Source organism: Alosa alosa, chromosome 1 (assembly GCF_017589495.1).
Source record: "Alosa alosa isolate M-15738 ecotype Scorff River chromosome 1, AALO_Geno_1.1, whole genome shotgun sequence".
NCBI lineage: Eukaryota > Metazoa > Chordata > Actinopteri > Clupeiformes > Clupeidae > Alosa > Alosa alosa.
Window position 1 is genome coordinate 47,085,238 of NC_063189.1, and position 21,176 is coordinate 47,106,413.

Sequence of the window (21,176 nt, forward strand, 5' to 3'; positions counted from 1 at the left end):
TTTTTCCCACAAAGAAATTGATAAGAAGCGATTGAATTGGTGTACATCGTTAAACTTGCTGAGCGTAGTGCAGAATGAAGTTCCTGGCCCAAGGCCATGCTCTAAGTGAGAGAGTGCTATACGCCAGTGAAGTTGTATCTCTGTAGTTCGACAGCGACCACTGCTTCCTGTGTGCTCTCTCCCTTGCAGCTGTCAGGGGCTATGAGGTGAGGCTCTGCTGCGCTGTCATCCTGACACTTTTCTGCCCATCTCTGCCACACTGTGATTCTCCCACCGCTGACTTATGGTGGGCACAGGTGGTGGAGTTGAGGTGCTTAGGATTCAGTCCAGAGGCTAGCACATTTACATGGGAATGAGTTGGTAGGAACCATGCTGGAACATGCTAAAACATATGTATATATATATGTTTTAGGTTAAAAGATGAAGTCCTTCCACAGTGCTGTTGATATATTATTACTGTGATGTGTGTATGTATGTAAATGTATGTTTTTACATTACTCACTGAGATAATGAATTAGCTTATTGTGATGCCTGGATACTAAGCTGGTGCTAAACTATGGTAAACCCGGTAATTCTATGGTAAATCCGTCTAAAATGTTATTGTATATTTCATTGTTTTGTGTATTTAGAATGTGTCTTTAGATGATAATTACAGTGCATGAAAATGCACTGTTCTGTTATCCGAAGTCTTCTTCTTCTTCTTCTTCTTCTTCTTCTTCTTCTTCTTCTTATTCTTCCCACCAAATTTCTGCATCTAATTCAGCATTAACCGTTTAACGTAGAAACTTCGTTCAAACTTTGTAACGTAGGTCTTGAAAAGGACACGTGGGGAATGTATTTTTCACTTTTGTAAACTTTATACTTTTTGAGATATTAATAAAAAACAAGCTTATTTTTCCCCATAGACTTAACATGGGCTGATGACATCACAATGGGCTAATTAACTTGATTTGCACCTGTATCAACTTCCAGCTGCTCACTACTAGGACCCATCAAAGGGCCAGTTAAACTGATTGCACCTGTATCAACTGCTTTCTGCTTAACTAGGCCAACTCTCTCTGTGTCTCTCCATTCTACAAGGATATATATTCACTATTAAATAATTTAACTATTTAAACTACTCAACTATTTAACTGTTTAGACATTTCAACTGTCAGTTGTTATCAACTATGACTCCTGCCAACTGTTTCCAAATAAAAGTTTGTTTTGCATTTTATGTTAATATACAGTATATTTATATTTTCATGCACTGGTAATTTCCTCGAAATTACATTTTCTAGTTATATTAGCTTTTCAGTTCCCAATGCCAATTATGCTGCAGTATAACATCAGGTTTACTGATGGTGGCTCCCACCCAACTTCAGTATTATCAAAGTTGTAATGCCAATGCATTTTAATGTGTGTGATTTTAATGACTCAGCCCCTGTGGGAAGTCATTACAAGCTTAGCAAGCAATGGCTCAAATAATATGTTACAAAGAAATTGAATTTCCATTATCTATTCATTGGTCAATTTTCCTTTTATCCCAATTTGTATTATCTTGCTTGAAGATGTTCATACAACATGTGCCCTACTTTTCCTTATCAGATGTATTCTCTTCACAAACACGGAGTTGCACATCCTGTTAAATTTGACTCAAAAGTGTGGAATTAGACCACGCTAATGCTATCAGCATGAGCTCATCCTGTATGCACCTTAAGAGTATAATCCCAAGGGCTACAAATACAATCATTTTGTTTTGCAAAGTTGTGCCTTTTCAGCCATGGAAGTCCTTTTCAGAGACATCTGTGTCTGGCTCTTGACAAGTCAAGGTTACCAAATGTTTCTGTTGCTTGTGTGCAGTTGTATTATTTATTTATTTCTCAAAAACTGTCATCACTGCTTCTATCCGGGTCACCCACAAGTTAACTTAGAGGAGTTATGGAATGAACTGGACTTCCAGATCAGGAGGAGCATTGTGTGAGCTGTGTCATGGTTTTCGAGGATCACTTATTTTATGGAGGTTTGGGAGTGCCTCGAACAAGACTGACTCTTGCAGTGAAACATTCTTAGCTGCAACCATGTAAGCAATAATAACCTTGTGTTGTTCAGGCACACATTTGACATGAATAGGTCAAATAGCAAAACAAGCTATAAACACACAAATATAGAGTGCACCAGGATTGATTGGGTCCTAATCTGCAGTGGTTGCCCATCATATACAGATAAGCACAATCATTTCTCAGCACAATTAAGATATCAAATGTGAAATACAAATATAAACAAACCACCAATAACAAGGGATTCAGTCCCATCACATACGATTCAATACAGTGCTGCCAGTGAACAATGTGGCCACTGCAATTTGGAATAGCAGTACCTGCATGTACAGTAGACTCAACGGTGCTGTTTGTGGTCCAACAAGATCGGTGCGGTTTGTGGTCCAACAAGATGCGACTAGCTCCCCTTGCGGAGGCTGCATTTGTATTACAGTTGGCCGAGGGAACTGGGGAGAAGTGGGAGAGGTATGACCTGGGGCAGTTGGTTGTAGGGGTGTATCGGTACGCAAAATCACGATTCGGTACTTACCTTGGTGTTGAAGTCACAGTCCGGTTAATTTTCAGCACTGTGTAAGTACTGCTAGTCTAATATTCACTGACAATATTGCTAATGTTCAACCCAAGCAAGAATAGTATTCTTAAAAAAGGTCTGCTTTTGTGTCCTGTTGTGTTCATGATCCTTATTTCTTCTTGACTTCGTTGGCCCTGATTATTTGATTCATATGTCACTTGTGTCCTCCTGTTTGTCCCAGTGTTCTTAAACCCTCATGTTCCCTCTGTCTTTGTTTGTGTTTGTGCGTTCATGTTCACATGTGGTATCTCATTTTTTATTTTGTGTTCTTGTATCCATGTTTTGGAAGTACAGATTCTAATTTTGTTTCAAAGTTTGCAGTTTTGTGCATTTTGGCCCTTATTTACAGCTATGCATGACGATATGAAGTAAATTATGGAGAATAGCACAGCTTACTTCACATTCAGTTCACTCATTGATAAATGTTCTAAAGGAAAACCTCTGTAAGGCACCTGAAACACCTTATCAATGACATAACATAGGCAGGTCAATTTAGAATACTGTCTACGAAGACAGATTATGGTAACAAGCTCAGGCACACTTCAATCATTTGTGCGGGCTGTTCGATATAAGCAATTGCTTTATGTCTATGCTCTGCCCTCAAGGAAAGATAATGGCAATGAAGGTAAAGTAAAGAAAAAGAAGAGTTAAGGGTTGTTGCTGTTTGGTTCAGTACATTGCCTTAAGGTTAACAATGAAGATGCCATTTTAAAAGCCTGATCTACTAAGGACATGAGTTTCACCATTTTTGTGTTTTTTCTTTACCTTGTATGTCTACGTCAGGCATTTTCCTTTTTATGCCTTTGCATTACAGGCTGGAATATATAGTGTAAACAAATGTGTAACATCTAACAAAGAAATGCAAATTGTGGGATTCACTGGGAGGCTGATTGATGTGAGGCAAAAGTACGGCACTACACACAAGTTTGAAGTAACTCACAAGATTAGAAATCCACTTTCAGAACACTGTATGCGGCTTTTTTTTATGATAGGGATAACAACCCTTCATGTACCACCTCCTCCATTATTTTCATATGTCAGGACACCTCAGCAGCCATTATCCACAGAGAGGAATGACTGCCCTGACACAAAGTGGATCCTGACTGTACATTATCCATGACCTGTCTGACTGAAAAGTAAAGAAAATAGTTGAAGTAATTCAGGCAAATGTCATGATGTAAACCCCATGCACTGGTCGGTACAAGGACTTTGGGCAGACAGAGAAGAAAAAGTGACAATGTATGTTTTCTTTCACAGGAAGTGCTTACAGAGAATGCATGGAGAATGGGACCTGGGCTTTCAGAAGTAATTATTCAAATTGTGAGCCAATTTTGGAAGAGAAGGTGGGTGTGCTTTTAAAAAAATGAACATCTCACACTTGACATGACAAAATGAGATAAAATGAGAAGTCCATGTCTTCGTCCAAGTCAGTCCAAGTCTACGTGTTGAGTACTGTGACCCTGTGCCAGCGAGGCATTTGCTCTCATCGCCATCTGCCAGGTTCAGAACTTAGACCTCACAGACACACCTCTGTCCTGTTCCTGATTTAATCAGAGGAAATTCTGAGGGGATTGGCTCAGATACATTTTGAATCAGAATAGCCTGCAGTGCATGGTTTTGAGAGGCTGTGCACTGGCGTGATGATATGGCCATATGGCAGCATCCTATAGTTTAGCAATTCAAGCTTTTCAGAGTAAATGACTGGTAAGAAATGCTCCCTGTATCGGTATGTGTTGTGACCTTGCTGTGTTAATTGTGAGAAGGGAGAGGTGGTAGTAATAGGCGGGTTCGGACAAAGGCCTTCTCACGACTGATGTAATCATTCAGTGCCCATGAAAACAAACTATGCCCCAGATGACAAAATTAGACTCAAAGTGATACAACAGCCCAGCATGTCTGAACTACTGTGGACACATGGTGTACCAGCACATAATGACCCCAATGCTCTGGCTCTGACCACCATCTGGGTAGCATGTCTGACTTATAATAACAAAAAAAAAATGCATTTATTTCTATGATAAATTAAAACATGATGTAATAAAAATTACATTACATCTTATGTCCCTGTGATCTGGCTCATGCAGAGATTACTGCAGAACCAGAGGCAAAATTATCTGACTAGCAAATGTGTTTAATATAATTAATTTTGGCCTACTTATCACACAATAGCCTGGGATTAAAGTATATTCATAGCATGTGCTCTATTTATAAATTGCTTTTTTTTCCTGAAATGACCAACCAGCACCATCTGAATTTAATCTCAAAGCCGTATTCATTGTCAGGTCAAATCAGGAACTGCAACCCAAGGGGATGTGCTGTGTAGCACAAAACCACACTGATACAGTTCTAAAAATATGTGTATCAGGAAAAAGATCAGAGTGAACTAAACGTTAATTATATCAAATCAACATGGCATTATATTTTAGGAGGTAACACTTTATTTTAGGGGATTTACAGTAGTATATCCATTACAACATAACTAGTTAGTGTCCAACAAGGTCTGCATAACGCATCATTAAGAATTTATTAAGCCTGTGTAAGCAAATATTTTATTCTCATTGAATATGAAATTTATTCTTTATGGTCAGCTGGCCTTAAATTTATAAGAATCAAAATACAAAGATTATAATATTGTGATATACTGCCATAAAGGGGAACTCCGGCCCTTTTCAACATAGGGCCCTGTTGCTCAAGGTCACCAAGTCGGTAGGAAAAAAACAAAACCTGTTTTGTTGCTACAGCTTGAGTTATCCTGCTAGTTGCTAGTGCAGCCAGGCGGTTACAATGCGTGTTTAACTCAACTTTAACTAACTTAACTTAAAGAAGCAGTATAATCCAGTATATATATATATATATATCAGTGTATATATATATCAGTGTGTGTGTGTATATATATATATATATATATATATATATATATATATATATATATATATATATATATATATATTGTCATGACCCAGCTCAAAGGCCATGGCAAAAATGAAGGAAGCAGCGTTTGAAGTAAAAATAACAAGTAATTTATTATAACGGTAACACAAGTAAACAGACTAAAACGTAGAGTGTGGAAGTCAGTAGAGTCAGTAGTGTAACGTGAGTGTGTGGCTGAGTGGACAATAGCTGAAAGCGTGATGCATGCAAGAAAGCAATAGGGCAAAAGAAAAGAAGCTCCAAAGGGTAACAGGGTGGAAGCCGTTTTTAAAGGGCGTGGAGACACCGGGCCCAGGTGTCACCAATTCCACAGATGATCTGCAGCCACGCCTACAAGAACACACAGGGCAGAGCAAGACAGACGCAGACAAGGGCAGCAGACCATCACACCCCCTCCCACAAAAGCGGGCTCCTTACTGGAGTCCCGCCCACAATACAGGGCTATCAAAACATTAGTCATCCCATCAAAACTAAACATGATATAAATAGAAATTCCCCATAACATTTGGAGTACCACAGTAGAACAGCTACCCATCCAATCCCCCTTAATTTATAAACTGCAACCTGAAGGTGTTTGACGTCCACACCCCACACGTTGTCGGCCCCCTTGATGTAGCGGATCTCCAGACAATACGATTGCAGAAAAAGACACCATCTACTTAATCTCATGTTGGGACAGTTTAAAGAATTAAGAAATGTGAGTGGATAATGATCTGTGAAAACCATTACAGGCGTACTTACAGTACACCAACATACACATCAAAATGTCTCAAAGCTAGAACCAACGCCAAAGTCCCCTTCTCCACATCAGAATAGTTACGCTGATACAAATTAAACTTTCTAGAGAAGAAACGAACAGGCCTGTCTATTCCACGATCATCCTCTTGGACCAAGACAGCTCCAGCGCCCTTCAGACTAGCATCGACAAAGAGTTTAAATGGACAACCAAAACGTGGTGCTGCCAAAACTGGTGCGTCACAAAAGAGCCTCTTCACCTGTTGGAAAGCAACATGACAAGCAGGAGACCAGACAAATCTTCCCTTCTCCCTCAGGAGATCAGTAAGAGGGGCCACAACAGTAGAAAAGTTTCTACCAAAACTCCTGTAGTAGCCCACCAGGCCAAGGAAACGCCTCAACTTTTTTTTAGTTGTTGGTGCAGGAAACTGCTTAACAGCTCGAACCTTAGCATTAACTGGGCAAACCTGCCCCTGCCCCACCACACGGCCAAGGTAGGTCACAGTCGCCCTCGCAAACTCACACTTTGCGAGGTTGACTATGAGCCTGTGTTATTGGCACGTGTGACAAGTCTTAATGTAGGCTGAGACATCCCTTTTCATGCAAGGCCAAAAGAAATGTCTCAACAGCCGGTCATAAGTCCTTTGAACACCAGAATGTCCAAATTCATCATGAGCAACTTTTAACACTCAGTGACATAGCTTAGTTGGTAAAACAAGTTGAAAAACAGAGTCCCCAACAAACAAACCTGCATGCCAAACCCACTTTTTCACCAACAGTGAATCTTGAAGAAAATATCCGGAAGCGGTATCCCTCATTTCACATTCAGGTTGGACCAACTCATACAACCCAGCCAGTGAAGGGTCAGCCTGCTGCGCAGCAACCAACTCACTACAGGACACAGAGATAGAGAAATCAGTCAGAGGTAAAAAAAAAATTTCCAACAACTTGTTCTTACCAGACTGAGGAACCAGCTCAGAGTCAGACTTTGCCCACGCCATAGCCTGTGTTACCACACAAGCCGCAAAAGTCTCAGGAGGTCTTGGGCACACTCGTCCAGCCCAGACTTCGACTGTAGCACAGAATCCACTACCAGGGGCGGAGTAACATCAGGCCATAGCTGAGCACCTACCAGGCCATTCCCAAGAATCACAGAAACCCCTTCAATTGGGAGTGCTGGGCGCACAGCAAGCGCAGCCTCACCCTGAAACAAGTCACACTCAAGCATTGCTTTGTGAAGTGGCACCCGCAAAACATTTAAGCTCATTCCCTGAACTGGCTCTGAACTGCCAAAGTCAGAACTTTCAGACAGAGGCAACACCCCAGCTTTAATAACAGAGTCAAATGCCCCTGTATCTCTCAAGATTTTAACCGGCACCTTCACATCACTGCCAACCATAGACACCAACCCTGTTCTAATGAATGGCAAATAACAATCAAGTGCAGTGACACATGAGTTTGTTAGCTGTGACTTGCCATCAACAACAGCAGGTGTATTAAAACTACCAGGGGCAGCCAAGCCAGCACCCTTAGGACGCGAACCTGGAAGAGGATATTTACTAGACTTGAGCATGTAGCAATCGGCCTTCCAGTGGCCACGTTTATAACAGAAATTACAAATCTTATCCGACTCACCCGAACCACTAGGCCCACCACCAGACAGAGGAAGTCTGTTTGAATGGACAAAACTTTCAGCAGGTGCACCCCCACTACTAAATTGAAAACGGCGTTCAAGAGGGACATTCTGATGGATTAACATGTAGTCGTCAGCGAGAGCGGCTACTTCAGCAGCAGTACGCGCCTTCTCTTCACAGACATAGGTGGCAACATGATGGGGAACAGAGTAACTGTTCGAGCACAATTATACAACAATTTGGTTCTATGGAACTATTTATTTGTTTCTGATTGGCCGAGAGACGTTCCATGAGTTGAAAATATCCCTGGACACACAGCTAATAATAAATCACTCCGCGATACAATGCAAAGATTCTATAGAGTTTTAACACGAGCGATAACCGTTAAATTAAAGTTCTCATAATTTAACACAGCGAGTAGTTCTAGCCTTGAAATGGAGATCGATTTAAATAAAATAACTTTTGAGTTAATTTATGAAATGTCGGATGACGAGGAGGAACATAGGCCTACAATCAAGCGGGAGGAGAGTGCATCTTCATCCAGGTGCGTCTCCATCAGCGCAGACGAACTGGACTTCATTGAAAAGAGCCGGCACGAAATGAACGCCGTGAAGCAAACATCGTGGGTTGTTAACTGTTTTAAAACCTGGCTATCGGACACGAAGAGAGACACTAACCTTAAAACAATAGCCAAATCCGATCTCGGCGCATTATTGCAGGAATTTTACGCCACCATAAGAACAAGCAAAGGTGAGCTAAATGGGATCAGTAGCTATGCCGGACTTCGGGCAGGGCTCAATCGTTTCATCAATGAGCCCCCCCTTTGCCGAATGTGGAATATGATGCAAGACATCGAATTTACAGCCGCCAACAACGTCTACAAGGGTGTCCTCAAGCAAATGAGGAAGGCTGGAAGGGATAAGTCAACACACCACCCACCAATTTCATCAGCGGACCAAGCCATCCTCAGGGGCTCTGCTGCACTCCATCCAGCAAACCCCAGAAGCCTTTTAAACAAGGTGTGGTACGATATCCAGCTGCATTTCGGCCGCAGAGGGAGTGAGGGTAATAGGCACCTGAAGCCCGACTCGTTCAGCTTAAAACAGGATGAAAACGGCTGTCCTTATTTCACACTGTCATTCAATGAAGACACAAAAAACCATAAAGACCCATTGGAGAGGGCCAAAGAAACCCAACGGGGGGCGATGTATGGGGAGCCAGGCAATCCTCTCTGCCCTGTTGCCTCGCTGATCAAGTACCTCAGCAAGATCCCCCCAGATGCAACAGCATTTTATATGCAACCAAAGAGGGTCTTTTCACCATCCGACCCATTCTGGTATACATCAACCCCCCTCGGCGTAAACCAACTGGGCAAAATGCTTCCTCGGCTGTGCCAGGAGGCAGGGACATCGGCCAGATATACAAATCACAGCCTGCGGGCCACAGCTATCCAGAAGCTGTCTGACGCAGGTCTTGCGGCCAGGGAGATCATGGCAGTGAGTGGGCACAGGTAAGCGCAGTGCATATAGGCTAAATCATCAAATATTTTTTGTAGCATTGTTTTTTTGTAAGCATACTGTCTCTCTTTTTTATATGTTACATAGGTCGGAGAGCTCCCTTGCAAGCTACTGGTGACCCTCGCTGGACAGCAGGAAGCGCTGGAGCCATATATTAGGAGACCACGAACAAACAGCAAAGATGCCCAGGGCACCCGATCAGACGCACACAGGCCTATGCCCCACAACCTCTGATGGAGAGCAGAAGGGATATCTCAATGGGTGCACAATACAAGGGAACGTCCAAATCAATGTATATAAATAAACGAACACTTCGATCTGTATTTTTTGTATCAATCTCTTTTTTTCCAACATTAGGCTACTGCATTTAAACAATGTCTTTCAACGAAGACACGAAAAACCTCAAAGACCCGTTGGAGAGGTATTTGGAATGTTGGTTACTTGGCAACCAAGCGCTGTATTGAAAATGGAACTATTTTTTGATGCGTAAAAACGATGTCGAAATTAACATTTTTAAACAATAATGGGATGTTTTCAGATTATTTAGTTTGTGGTAGAATTGTTGTATAAAAGCAATATAGCACTCGTGGTCGTGGGGTTGGTCATGGATATTCCCACGGCTGTTGTTGCCTGCGCCACTCGGCCTCCGGCCTCGTGGCTACGGCCGAACAACACCCGTGGGAATATCCATGACCAACCCCACTCTCACTTGTGCTATATTGCTTAATTAGATCGCAGAGACCGTCAAAGTCAGAGACCTCGACAGAAGCACACCAGCGGTTAAAATAAATTGTTAAATCCCGTGCAAATTCTAAATGGCTCTGTTTTGGACCTCTCTTCCATGATCTACAGGTATTGTTCCAACCCATGAATATGCAATATAAGGAAAACTGTTGGTAGCATTGGCTAACTATTTCTGAGTGCAGGGGACAAGCCAAGATGAGCTATGAGACATACGTTCACACTCGGTATCATGTTTCAACACATTTTAGGTCAATATCACACCGGAATTCTCCTTTAACAGGTCTTTGTGCAGCATTTTCATCATGGAAATTTGTATAAAGTTGTAGAATAGGTATTCCTACTTTTGACAAATTGATCAAGACATCCATCTTATACTCCCACAAGACAGAGACATCAGAGCCTGATGGAGGCTTAGGGAGGCCAATAAGTGATTAATGCAGATCCTATGAGGCATTACTAAATACATATATTAGTTATGTGAAGACATTTAGCCTCATTAGCCTCTGTTATCATCCAAAGTTGGAGATGGTGATGTAAATAAATTAATTCACTCTCAGTACTAGTACTATAGGATGGTGATAATAAACAGGTTTTTTTGATCCACAGCCTATGGTTAGGCAGCCATTTTGTTGTTCTCTCAGCCTGAATGATTTTGTTTTTGTACATTGAGGCGGCAGAGAACCACCCGAAGGGAATCAGAGGAATATGTTCTAGTCTGTGTTCATAACTGTATGTCACCCGTTATAATTATATCAATATGTTAAAATCAAACAGATTGTGAATGTATAGAATACTTCTATAAATACAGTGCAGGTTGCATGACACAATCTCTAACCACTTTGCTATTGCCCAACAGAAATCATTTTACCTGGGAAACTCCTTTTGGTAGCATCATCTTTGTTTAAGATGGCCTGTATTATTCTCTAAAGATGGGCTATTTCAATTACAATATATTAAAATATGTATATCTTGTCCTGTTTTTCTACCCTCAGAGAAAATATCCCATGCATTACAAGATTGCTTTAATCATAAACTACCTTGGCCATTGTATATCTGTGGGAGCTTTAGTTGTGGCCTTCATACTGTTCCTCTGCTTAAGGCAAGTTTACATCTGCTTTTTATCTGTTTTATATACTGATTCTGGAGGACAATATTATTTCAAGACAAATGTCCAACTTTTTCATTATCTTATGTAGCCCAGTTAGTAAAATAATAATTTCACTATCTGCTTGTTATATTAATTTGCATGTCTTATATCATATACATGTTTGATGCATGACATATATTAGAGCTCCTATTTCTGAGCTATTTGCTCATTACACATTATTTAAGCTCCAGAGCATCCATTTGGATTTAGGCTGTTGTCCTCCTTGTATAAATAAAGAATATGTCTTAACTCATTTCAGGAATGCAAAGGGGGAAACTGACTCATCATATGTTTATGTGAATGCTCTATGTTCTTTTAATCTCTAACTCCAGGAGTATTAGATGCCTTCGTAACATAATCCACTGGAACTTGATTACCACCTTCATCTTAAGGAATGTCATGTGGTTTTTACTACAGCTGATTGATCACAATATTCATGAAAGCAATGAGGTAAGATTTCTGTCCAAAACTGATAGTCATGGTCCTTGAATATGATTGGAATCACGTTTGAATCATGTTCGATGCTGTTGTATAACCCAGTGCAACCCTTCATGTTGACCGCATTTCATACTATATTACTGTGCCATCACAAATTGATACAAAAGTTAGAGTTACTGTGACTCAACATTGCTTGGCAACCATTCTGATAGAAGAAATATATTTCTTGGCGGAAGAATGATTATCTATGAATAAATCGTTACATTTCTCGTTGCTGTGCCTTTATTATATGAAGTCTTGCCAGGTATATGTAATAAGCGTTTAAGAAAAGCAACAAGCCTCTGAAGTCCGTAGGTTACAGTGATCTTACAGTGACCAGCTAAGGGGGGTACAGTGGAATTGATCTTCTCACATCACCTCTATCTTAACACTGTTACCCTTAAGATTATAATAGCACAATCAATAATTGTGCTAGTCAATAATGATTTTCCTTGTTTGTCAAGCCAGTGAAATGTATTTCAAAGGTGTATCTGGTAACATGTTTTATCACAGTACAGAACAGAAATGTATTGTCTATCTATATAAATCTATCGCTGTTAGTGAATGCTATGTGTGTGCATTTTTTTCTTACAGCCATGGTGCCGCCTTATAACAACAATCTATAACTACTTTGTGGTGACCAATTTCTTCTGGATGTTTGTGGAAGGCTGTTACCTCCACACTGCCATAGTGATGACTTACTCCACAGATAAGCTCAGGAAGTGGGTGTTCCTGTTTATTGGATGGTGTAAGTAGGCATGTTTCACTTTTGTTTGTGATTGCTATGTTTAACTGTCCACACACACACACACACCCCCCACACACACACACCCACATATCCATAAAGCTATAGTGATGCAACCAATTAAAAGAAATGTCATTGCCCGGGGATGTCCATTACAGTGATGAAGCTGTCTACAGCTCATTGTTTCGTTTTGGAGCGAGGGGGAGGCAGGGTCAATGCAGGGTCATTGGAAAGCATTGCCCACTGCACACTAAATGGAATAATTACACTCAAGAGTTGTTCCATTTCCAACCCCAAGGAATTAGTTGTATCAGTTGTACCTTTAAATTAATTATATGAATTTTTGCATTTTTTCAGTTAAATGCAGCAATAGTGATACTTAATTGCCATTGAGATCAGTGAACCTGGAATTGCAAATGCTTGATAAAAGAAACGAGTCATTTGAATTGTGATGCATAGGTCATACTAATTATAATAATAACCTAAAAGCTTTGGTTTCTCGTCCTCCATGGTACTCATATGCAGCAGTTTGTGCAACAGAGAGTGACTGAATGCTCTTCAGAACTGACAGGGTAGAGGTGCTGAAAGATGGCTTTATAAAGTGAAATATTTTGTATGGAAAAATCATGAAATACAGTGTTGTGGGATGAAAGCACAGTGCATAGTATTTTAAATAACAGCATGTTGAAAAAAGATCTCATAATAATTTGTTGAGTTTTAATTATGTAATATATGTAATTTCATTATGACCCTTATTTATTAAGATTTGTCTGAAGTTGCATTCCATACAGAAATCACCAACAGTGAAATGTGAAGTCAGTGTCTGGCATTTCCCTACCATGAGTCAGTATAGCCGTACCATCAGTCATCAGGGAGTATAGCACTCTGAATTGATTATAGAAGTTAGTGAATAAATCCCAAGCTACATTGTAACGTAATGAAGATATATGTTTCTCTCCTCTGTTAGCTTTCTGGCTGTGATTGTGGTTTAGAGACCATATCTGAGAGGAGTATTGGCTCCTGTGTGTGTGGTTTTTATATGTGCACATCTGAGGTTGTAGCTGCAACCAGGAAGCCAGAGATGCCCATGTTCCTCAGTTCCATGCATTATGTCCATTTCCAGCAAATGTGTTCAGTTAAGACTCTTGTGTTGTCAGTCATCATGCCAATGACTGTTACAGATGCCCCCCTCTGCTTCAATATTTCAGTGCTAAAGCGAAAGAACATACAGTATAGGTCAGATTGCATTGAGTCATCTGTGTGCTATTGGACAGGACTGCGTGACTGTCTACTTTTATGTGTGTGTGTGTGTATACGTGTGTGTGTGTGTGTGTGTGTGTGTTTAGGGGTAGTTCTAAGATATCTTAGAAAGCAGGAAAAGATAGTTTGATCTGTATCGAACAGCACTTGTTGCCTCGCCTGTTAGATATCTTAAACGGCAACATTTTTTAACAGAGCTTATGTGTCCATAAATATCATTGTGCATTCCATAATATCAGACTTTTGTTGAAATAAAAGTCTGATATCATGGAATACACCATATCCAGACCCATTCACTTTTGGTACTTATGGGTGCTAAGTATCCACAGTGGTTTAATATAAAATTATTACTGTATACTAGGACAATTATTGTTCCATCATTAGGATCATGTGACACACACACACACACACACACACACACACACGCGCGCGCGCATGCGCACACACACACATACACACACACACACACTTAGTTTGCTTATCCTACATGTAATGCAATATTTCCACCACATTACCTGATGCAGAAATGGAACATCTGTGTCAGAGATAATCCTGGATTAAGTGAACTTTCACCATCCACTGTTGTGAATGGGGCATGACGGTCACAGACTGCTGGGGTTGAATTACATGTGTGGATAAATCCTCCCAGTTCAGGTGTCTCTCATTCACCTTCTCTTACCTTGTTTTGCTCTGATTTAATTACTTTTTCTGTATTAGCACATGCATAATGGTGTGTAATCAATGGGTTTGTTTTTAAACAGAAGGGCTTTAAAGATTCAACTGAAACACAGTTGTGAGCTCACTTAGACTCGACTCAGTGAGTAACCACAGCTTTTTTGGCAGGGCTTACTTTTGCAACATATCCCTAGGCTCTAGGGCATTTTCGTGTACAGAAAATGCCATGTTTAAAGCATTCATACTTGTTTGATGTCCAGAAAGATACACTGGAGATATTTTCCCTCATCTAACTTGCTTTAACAATGGTGCTATTTTCCTTAGCTCCTTACTCGTTATATTTTGCCTGAGATAAGTCACGCAAGGGTAAACAGTGGGCAGCTAGAGCCACTATATTTGTAATACAGACAAAGTCCTTATCTAAGCTAATGTGAGCATATGAACCAGGCAGCTAGCAAAATATGCAGAGGAAATACATGTTTTGAACCCGACAGATTTCGTACAGAACTGCAGTCACATTTGAGCAGCGGGTAAAAAACAACTCATTGCTTAAAGAAAAAAAAAGCATACAAATTGGTTGGTCATAAAGTTTGATGGTTAAGGTAAGGTATTGTTTATAGATTTATAATGCATGGCATATTTGTTGGTCACAGGCATGCTTATTTCAGGAAATATCAGGTTCAGCCAGTCATATTTAAACACTGTTTTTTTATGGATATTGAATATCAAACTATTCCTCATGTGAATGTTTTGTGTTGATAGGGTCTGACAGTTGACTTTTGAAAAGGCTTGACTGTAGTGTAAAATGTGAACACGGCTCCAAAATTGGGGATGATTATGGTATTTTAAGGTTTTGTTGATCCTCTTTAATACATTGCCTTTTTTTCTTGACTTGTCAAAATGAAATAATCATTGCCCCAGTCCAAGGTCCGGGACTTCTGGCATCAGAAGCACCAGGCTTAGCTTAGCAAGACTCAATGGGGAAAGGCTAAGCTAATACAGTCAGCCACATAGAAGCAAATGATTAGAGCTTACTCAGTGTGATCAAAAGGGACTTAATCACACACTCAGCACACACAGCCTCTCCTCAGCCCATGGGTTCGGTGGATTTCCTCAGCTTGCCTCTCCACTCGTACACTGCTGCTAGCTGCTTTCAGGCCTCAGGGCTAAGGACGCATTTAAAGCTGCATTGAATTTCAGTCCACCACAAGGAGTGAAATATTTGGTCGTACTTGAAGTTTCTTTCAAAAACACCCCACACATACCCCCTTCACCAAACTGGATGTTTGCTAAATCAAGTTTACTTGTGTGCTTTGGTGAAAACACAGTTGTTTCCTTTCTTCCTTTCAGGTATTCCATGTCCAATTATTGTGGCGTGGGCTATAGGAAAGCTGTACAATGAAAATGAACAGTAAGTGCTTGATTTCAGTGAAGAACATCTAAAAGGGCTCTAAGTTATTCAATGAGAGATAGCAAAGGCACATAAGAGATACAATGCCAACATTTGACAGGCTTTGTTAGTGAGTGAGTCAGGCCTACACAAATGCATGACTTGAATACATGAGATGTAGAGTACTGTTCCCATTTAACAGATTTCCTTTGCCGAAACTATGAATAGGTTATTTTGCTGTTCATCCACTTAAAGTTGAATTTGAGGAATTGTCACACAGACACTCCAAAGACCCTGCCAATCACCTGGTAAAGTCATTTACTTGGCTAGTGGAGTTGGGTTGATTGGAGAACACATTGGCATTCTTACCATTTCTAGCTAGGATGAGTCACACATGCTGTATATGAAAGAGGACAAGTCATCTTCTCAATGGTTCATGGTTTGACTTAGAGTTAAGCTGAATGTTGTGAAGCATATCCATCCCTCTGAGACTTCACATTAAAAGCCGGTACATGAAATCTGGAGGGGAGAATCGAATCAGTAGTCCACACCATGTGCTGGCCAGTCCCAGAGGAGTGATGGACCTTTGCCTGGTCCACAGGGCCTTGCTGATAACTAGATTGATGGAAATTGCTGTTGTTGATGGTGAACATTCCGCAGGAAACAATTCTGAGCAAATCTAGTCTGCCAGTAACGATCCAAAGAAACATCTTGTTACTGCAATTAATAGAGTAAGACTAGGAGTTGAATGCTGATGAATACGCCAACAACTAGAAAAACAATTGCCCAGTATCAGTGCAGATACAAATTGGATTTGCTTTTTTGTGAATGCTTCTTAAACTGCCCTTGTATGATATTATGGGCCTGAATGCAGTTTGATTTACAATGATGATAGCAGGCCCAGGGGAGCAGTTAGAGGGATTCTTTGCCTATTTAAAAGCTTGCTCATCCTCTCCCCCACCCCACCCCCATCTCTCCCACACAGATGTGAGCTCTAATTGAATAAGGGAATAAAGGGAATTTCTTAAAATATATAACAACCGAACCATTTTCTTTTTCTATATACATCCACGTGTGTGTGTCTGTGCGTGTATGTGTGGGTATGTGTTTCTATGTGTGTGTGTGAGAGAGAGAGAGAGAGAGAGAGAGAGAGAGAGAGAGAGAGAGAGAGAGAGAGAGAGAGAGAGAATTTGTACACTTACTCCGAGTGAATACCCTTGAATTAAGTGGCACAGCAAGGGCATTCTCCTGGAAATGAGACCCGTGAATGTAGGTTTCCGCCACTTAGAATGGACTTCCTCCTGACCAGTTGGGAACAGCCTGTGCTTGGCGAGTGTGCTGGGGGGCATTTATCCATTATTAATGCAACTGAATGGACTCTAACTAAAAGTCTTAATAGAAAGTAAAGGGCATATATCAACATGTATCAATCTTGAACAATGCAGTGATGTGGAATATAGTATTGTTTTGCATCTCTCTTCTTAATCATGTGTCCTTTACATATGAACTACGATCCATATATTGCTTAAGTGGTAACACTTCAATACATTATGTATCGGTACATTTACAGTACATGTTGTTTTAAACAGCTTCACCAGGTGACACGTAGAGACAACAGCCTTTAAATAAATGTCTGTGTCTTACGATTATTGTTGTTCATGCCTTGAATTTGACTTTATGCAGATGCTGGTTTGGGAAGGAACCTGGAAAATACATTGACTACATTTATCAAGGGCCTGTGATTCTTGTTCTGCTGGTGAGTGAAGCTCTTTCCCCTTTTTTACATTATGTGACTTTTTGGCAAGTTGTTTGCCTATAAGGTCTCCATATTTCTATTTGTAAACAAAAAAGAAAACCTAATCACGTAACTCAGTCATGCATATTTGCATGCAGTGGAGGCATTAGAGTGTGTGTGTGTGTGTGTGTGTGTGTGTGTGTGTGTGTGTGTGTGCGGATGAGAAGAAGTGCTGTATATGCATAATCTGAGCACAGACCAATTTCTGAGTTGGCCGCTGAGGCAGATAACAGTAGCAGAAATATGACAGTGTGAAAAGGAAGCCTGGAGGATTGGTAGACCTCGAAATACTTTCCTTCTCATTTGTCTGTTTATTTTCCCAGTGGCCCTTTTTTGCCTCATCAGCGTAGATGTAGGTCATGCATATCAGCGTACATGTAGGTCACAGAGATGCATTGATTTTTGTGTAGGTTTTATATATTTAGTTGTCTCTATTTGTTATTTATTTGTACTATGACTTCCTTTTTCTTTTTAATTCATCGTCTTGTTACTTTGAATTGACAGACTGCTGCTTAGACTGTCGCAGTGTAACAACATCTTAACATTATTGGATGGTGATATGCGATAATTTACATTTCAAGATTTTGTTTTTATCATGTTTACAGCATATTGTAGATGTTGTTTGGCCTATTAATGGTCTAGTCTGTTCTGTATATATTAATCAGTTAAATATATCCAATATTGTCCTGTAAATGACCTTTGTTTTTACTCTTCCCTTTTCTGTGCAAGATAAATTTCGTATTCCTTTTCAACATTGTAAGAATTCTTATGACAAAACTGAGAGCATCCACCACATCTGAAACTATACAGTACAGGTAAGTTAGATTTAAATGTTTTGAATTATTTAAATGAGAAATAATTGTTATTTTTCATGTATTCAATTACCCTCAGGCATTGTAGTTGTGTCTCTCTCTGTGTGTGTGTGTGTGTGTGTGTGTGTGTGTGTGTGTGTGTGTGTGTGTGTGTGTGTGTGTGTGTGTGTTTGTGTGTCTGCTCACATAACTTTAAAACTACTGAACCAATCTACTGATCTGTAGAGGGTCACATATTATCTCAGTCCTTCCACATGAGCATCCAAATCACTTTTTCAGCATTGTATGAAAGGTACAAGGGCCTGCAGTCACCTACAGTAACTGCTTCCGATAAAGATGGTTTCACCTAGGAGTGTAGAGATATTCCAAATGTTCCAAACTCACGCTTCCATGGTGATGTTTTGCAAATGAAAATATTTGTCCTGGGTAATGGATCTTTAGTACTCTTGAGTCATGCATTAATTATCGTTAGTCCTAATGATCTAATCTGTTTATGTAAGACCCGTTTGCTCTTGATGCAGCACATCAGAGATGCTTCTGGTCTAGTATTACCACCATGTATAATGCATCATAAGTGTTTTAATGGACTCCTGTTAGATGTGAAAGTTAATGTCAAAGTACCCTCACTCACATAACATGAGACCACACACATGTGTCTTAGAGACCGTCATATGATTAAAGAGTAAAAAATGTCTATAATCAGATCCTATTTCCATGACTTAATTCTGAACACTCTTGTTTTTTAAGAAAACATTGTATTTTTTGTCATTAGTAGAATTTCAAACTAATTGCAGTGGACTGACATTGCTTATATTGAAAACATTAAGATGTATTAGCTAATCAAGAAATAAAAACAAAAGCCGCAGGTAGTTATGCAGTCAATAGGCCACCTGCCTCGAATAGCTAGAAATCACTGTTATCTACATCAGGTTGCCAAGGAAAGCTGAAAGACTGGAAGGCTAGAGTTGTGTTGGTTAGTACACTGATAGCAATCACTGTAAAAGAGCATTATAAATCACTGCATCTGGCATTCAACTGAGCTGTATATGCGATGACTATTAATAAGGTAATCCTAAGCATTTTGTAACACACATCATTTCATATGCATTAAAGCTGCAGCTGACAGATTGAGGGGACTTAGCCAAAATGTTGAATGTTTACAACTCTCATGCCCCTCCCCCACTACCACCAAGCACCCTCTCATAGAGTTTGTGCTCATCAGTGACTGCGATTGACAGTCAGATCTCACCCAGCCCTGCTCTGATTGGACCAGAAGAACCGGGAGCTGTGGATTTTTGCAAAACAAATAACAGGCTCTAGGTGGAGGTAGTAAAAGAAGTTTTTTTCTAAAACTGGCTGATTTATGTTGTTCTGTCGGAGCATAGTGACAGTTTCAGTAAATATGATCAAAACAACCTTGCCATCTGCAGCTTTCACAAGGAATAGTTTGAGAACCTTTAATTATGAGAAGAGGGACAATTACCGGTAAGCCCTCTTTAATTGTGTTAAGAGTCTTCTCCCATCTTCCACTGTTGTGATTCTCGACTCACTGCAATGCTGCACACAGACAGGGCTTGCTGGGCTTAATAAGTGGGTTGTGCTCAGTATTGTCCCCGACTTGTCCTGGATAAAGGAACTCCTGATGGACCCATCTGTTTCTATTTGACTTTGTGCTCCAGTGATAAGCACCAAAGTGACTAGCGTCTCCTTGCCGCTCCCATTGTACCCTCTCTCCCTCATTCAATTTAGATGTGTTCAGCTACTGTGTTACAGTAATGCCCATATTATCAGCATTGTGTATAAAGTGCGCGACAGTTTTTTATGCAAATACGTGGGCGGTCGTGGCCTACTGATTAGGGCTTCGGGCTTGGAACCGGAGGGTTGCTGGAAGTGCCCTTGAGCAAGACACCTAACCCCTCACTGCTCCCCGAGCGCCGCTGTTGCAAGGCAGCTCACTGCTCCGGGTTAGTGTGTGCTTCACCTCACTGTGTGTTCACTGTGTGCTCTGTGTGTTCACTAATTCATGGATGGGATAAATGCAGAAACCAAATTCCCTGTATACAGTACACAAGTATACAGCCTAAAAACCTGATTTACATAAAAAAAGTGAAAAACAAACATTATTAAACAACTATTTATTGATCACACCTGTGTATTAACCATAGTTTAATAAACATTACTTTATTGTGTCACAAAAAAATGACCTTTTACATGATTACCAGCGTCAAGCTATCCGTAGCATGTATGAAACCACTTGGTTGTGGCATGAGTGCCCGCCCACAAAGTGCCCAATTAACCAGTGAATCAGAATCAGATTGTGCTAATCCAAAAGAAATATGAAGAAAATAAGTGCATGTAGCATTACTTACTACCACTCATGCGATACCAATTGCATGTAGCAAACTCACAGTATTATTTATTATTTATTATTTATTTATTTAAAGAGGAATGCCTCTTGAGATGTGGCATCTCATTTTCAAGAGGGTCCTCGATAGGACTGGACAAAGACAAAGGTACAAGGACAAGATACTACAGTACAGTACAATACAACATACACATTCACTCACATACAGCCCCCTTCCCCCACCCCCAACAGCTCCCATTCCCTAAAAATACATACATATACACATATATACAAGCATACATCTTCATATCCACATATATACATAGAGACACATATATGCATGCGCATTGGTACATACAT

At 40.3% G+C, this 21,176-nt stretch overlaps 1 protein-coding gene across 4 annotated transcripts in view; it reads left to right on the forward strand.

Moving 5' to 3' along the window:
• Positions 1–21,176, forward strand: part of LOC125293063 (corticotropin-releasing factor receptor 2) — a 148,730-nt gene that overhangs the window by 65,200 nt on the left and 62,354 nt on the right. For all 4 annotated transcript variants that reach the window (XM_048240721.1, XM_048240706.1, XM_048240696.1 and 1 more), the window contains 7 exons: positions 3,868–3,953; positions 11,164–11,270; positions 11,651–11,768; positions 12,390–12,543; positions 15,826–15,886; positions 17,549–17,621; positions 18,390–18,475. In XM_048240721.1, the coding sequence (XP_048096678.1) occupies positions 3,868–3,953; positions 11,164–11,270; positions 11,651–11,768; positions 12,390–12,543; positions 15,826–15,886; positions 17,549–17,621; positions 18,390–18,475 (685 nt within the window). The remainder of the gene's footprint in view (positions 1–3,867; positions 3,954–11,163; positions 11,271–11,650; positions 11,769–12,389; positions 12,544–15,825; positions 15,887–17,548; positions 17,622–18,389; positions 18,476–21,176) is intronic.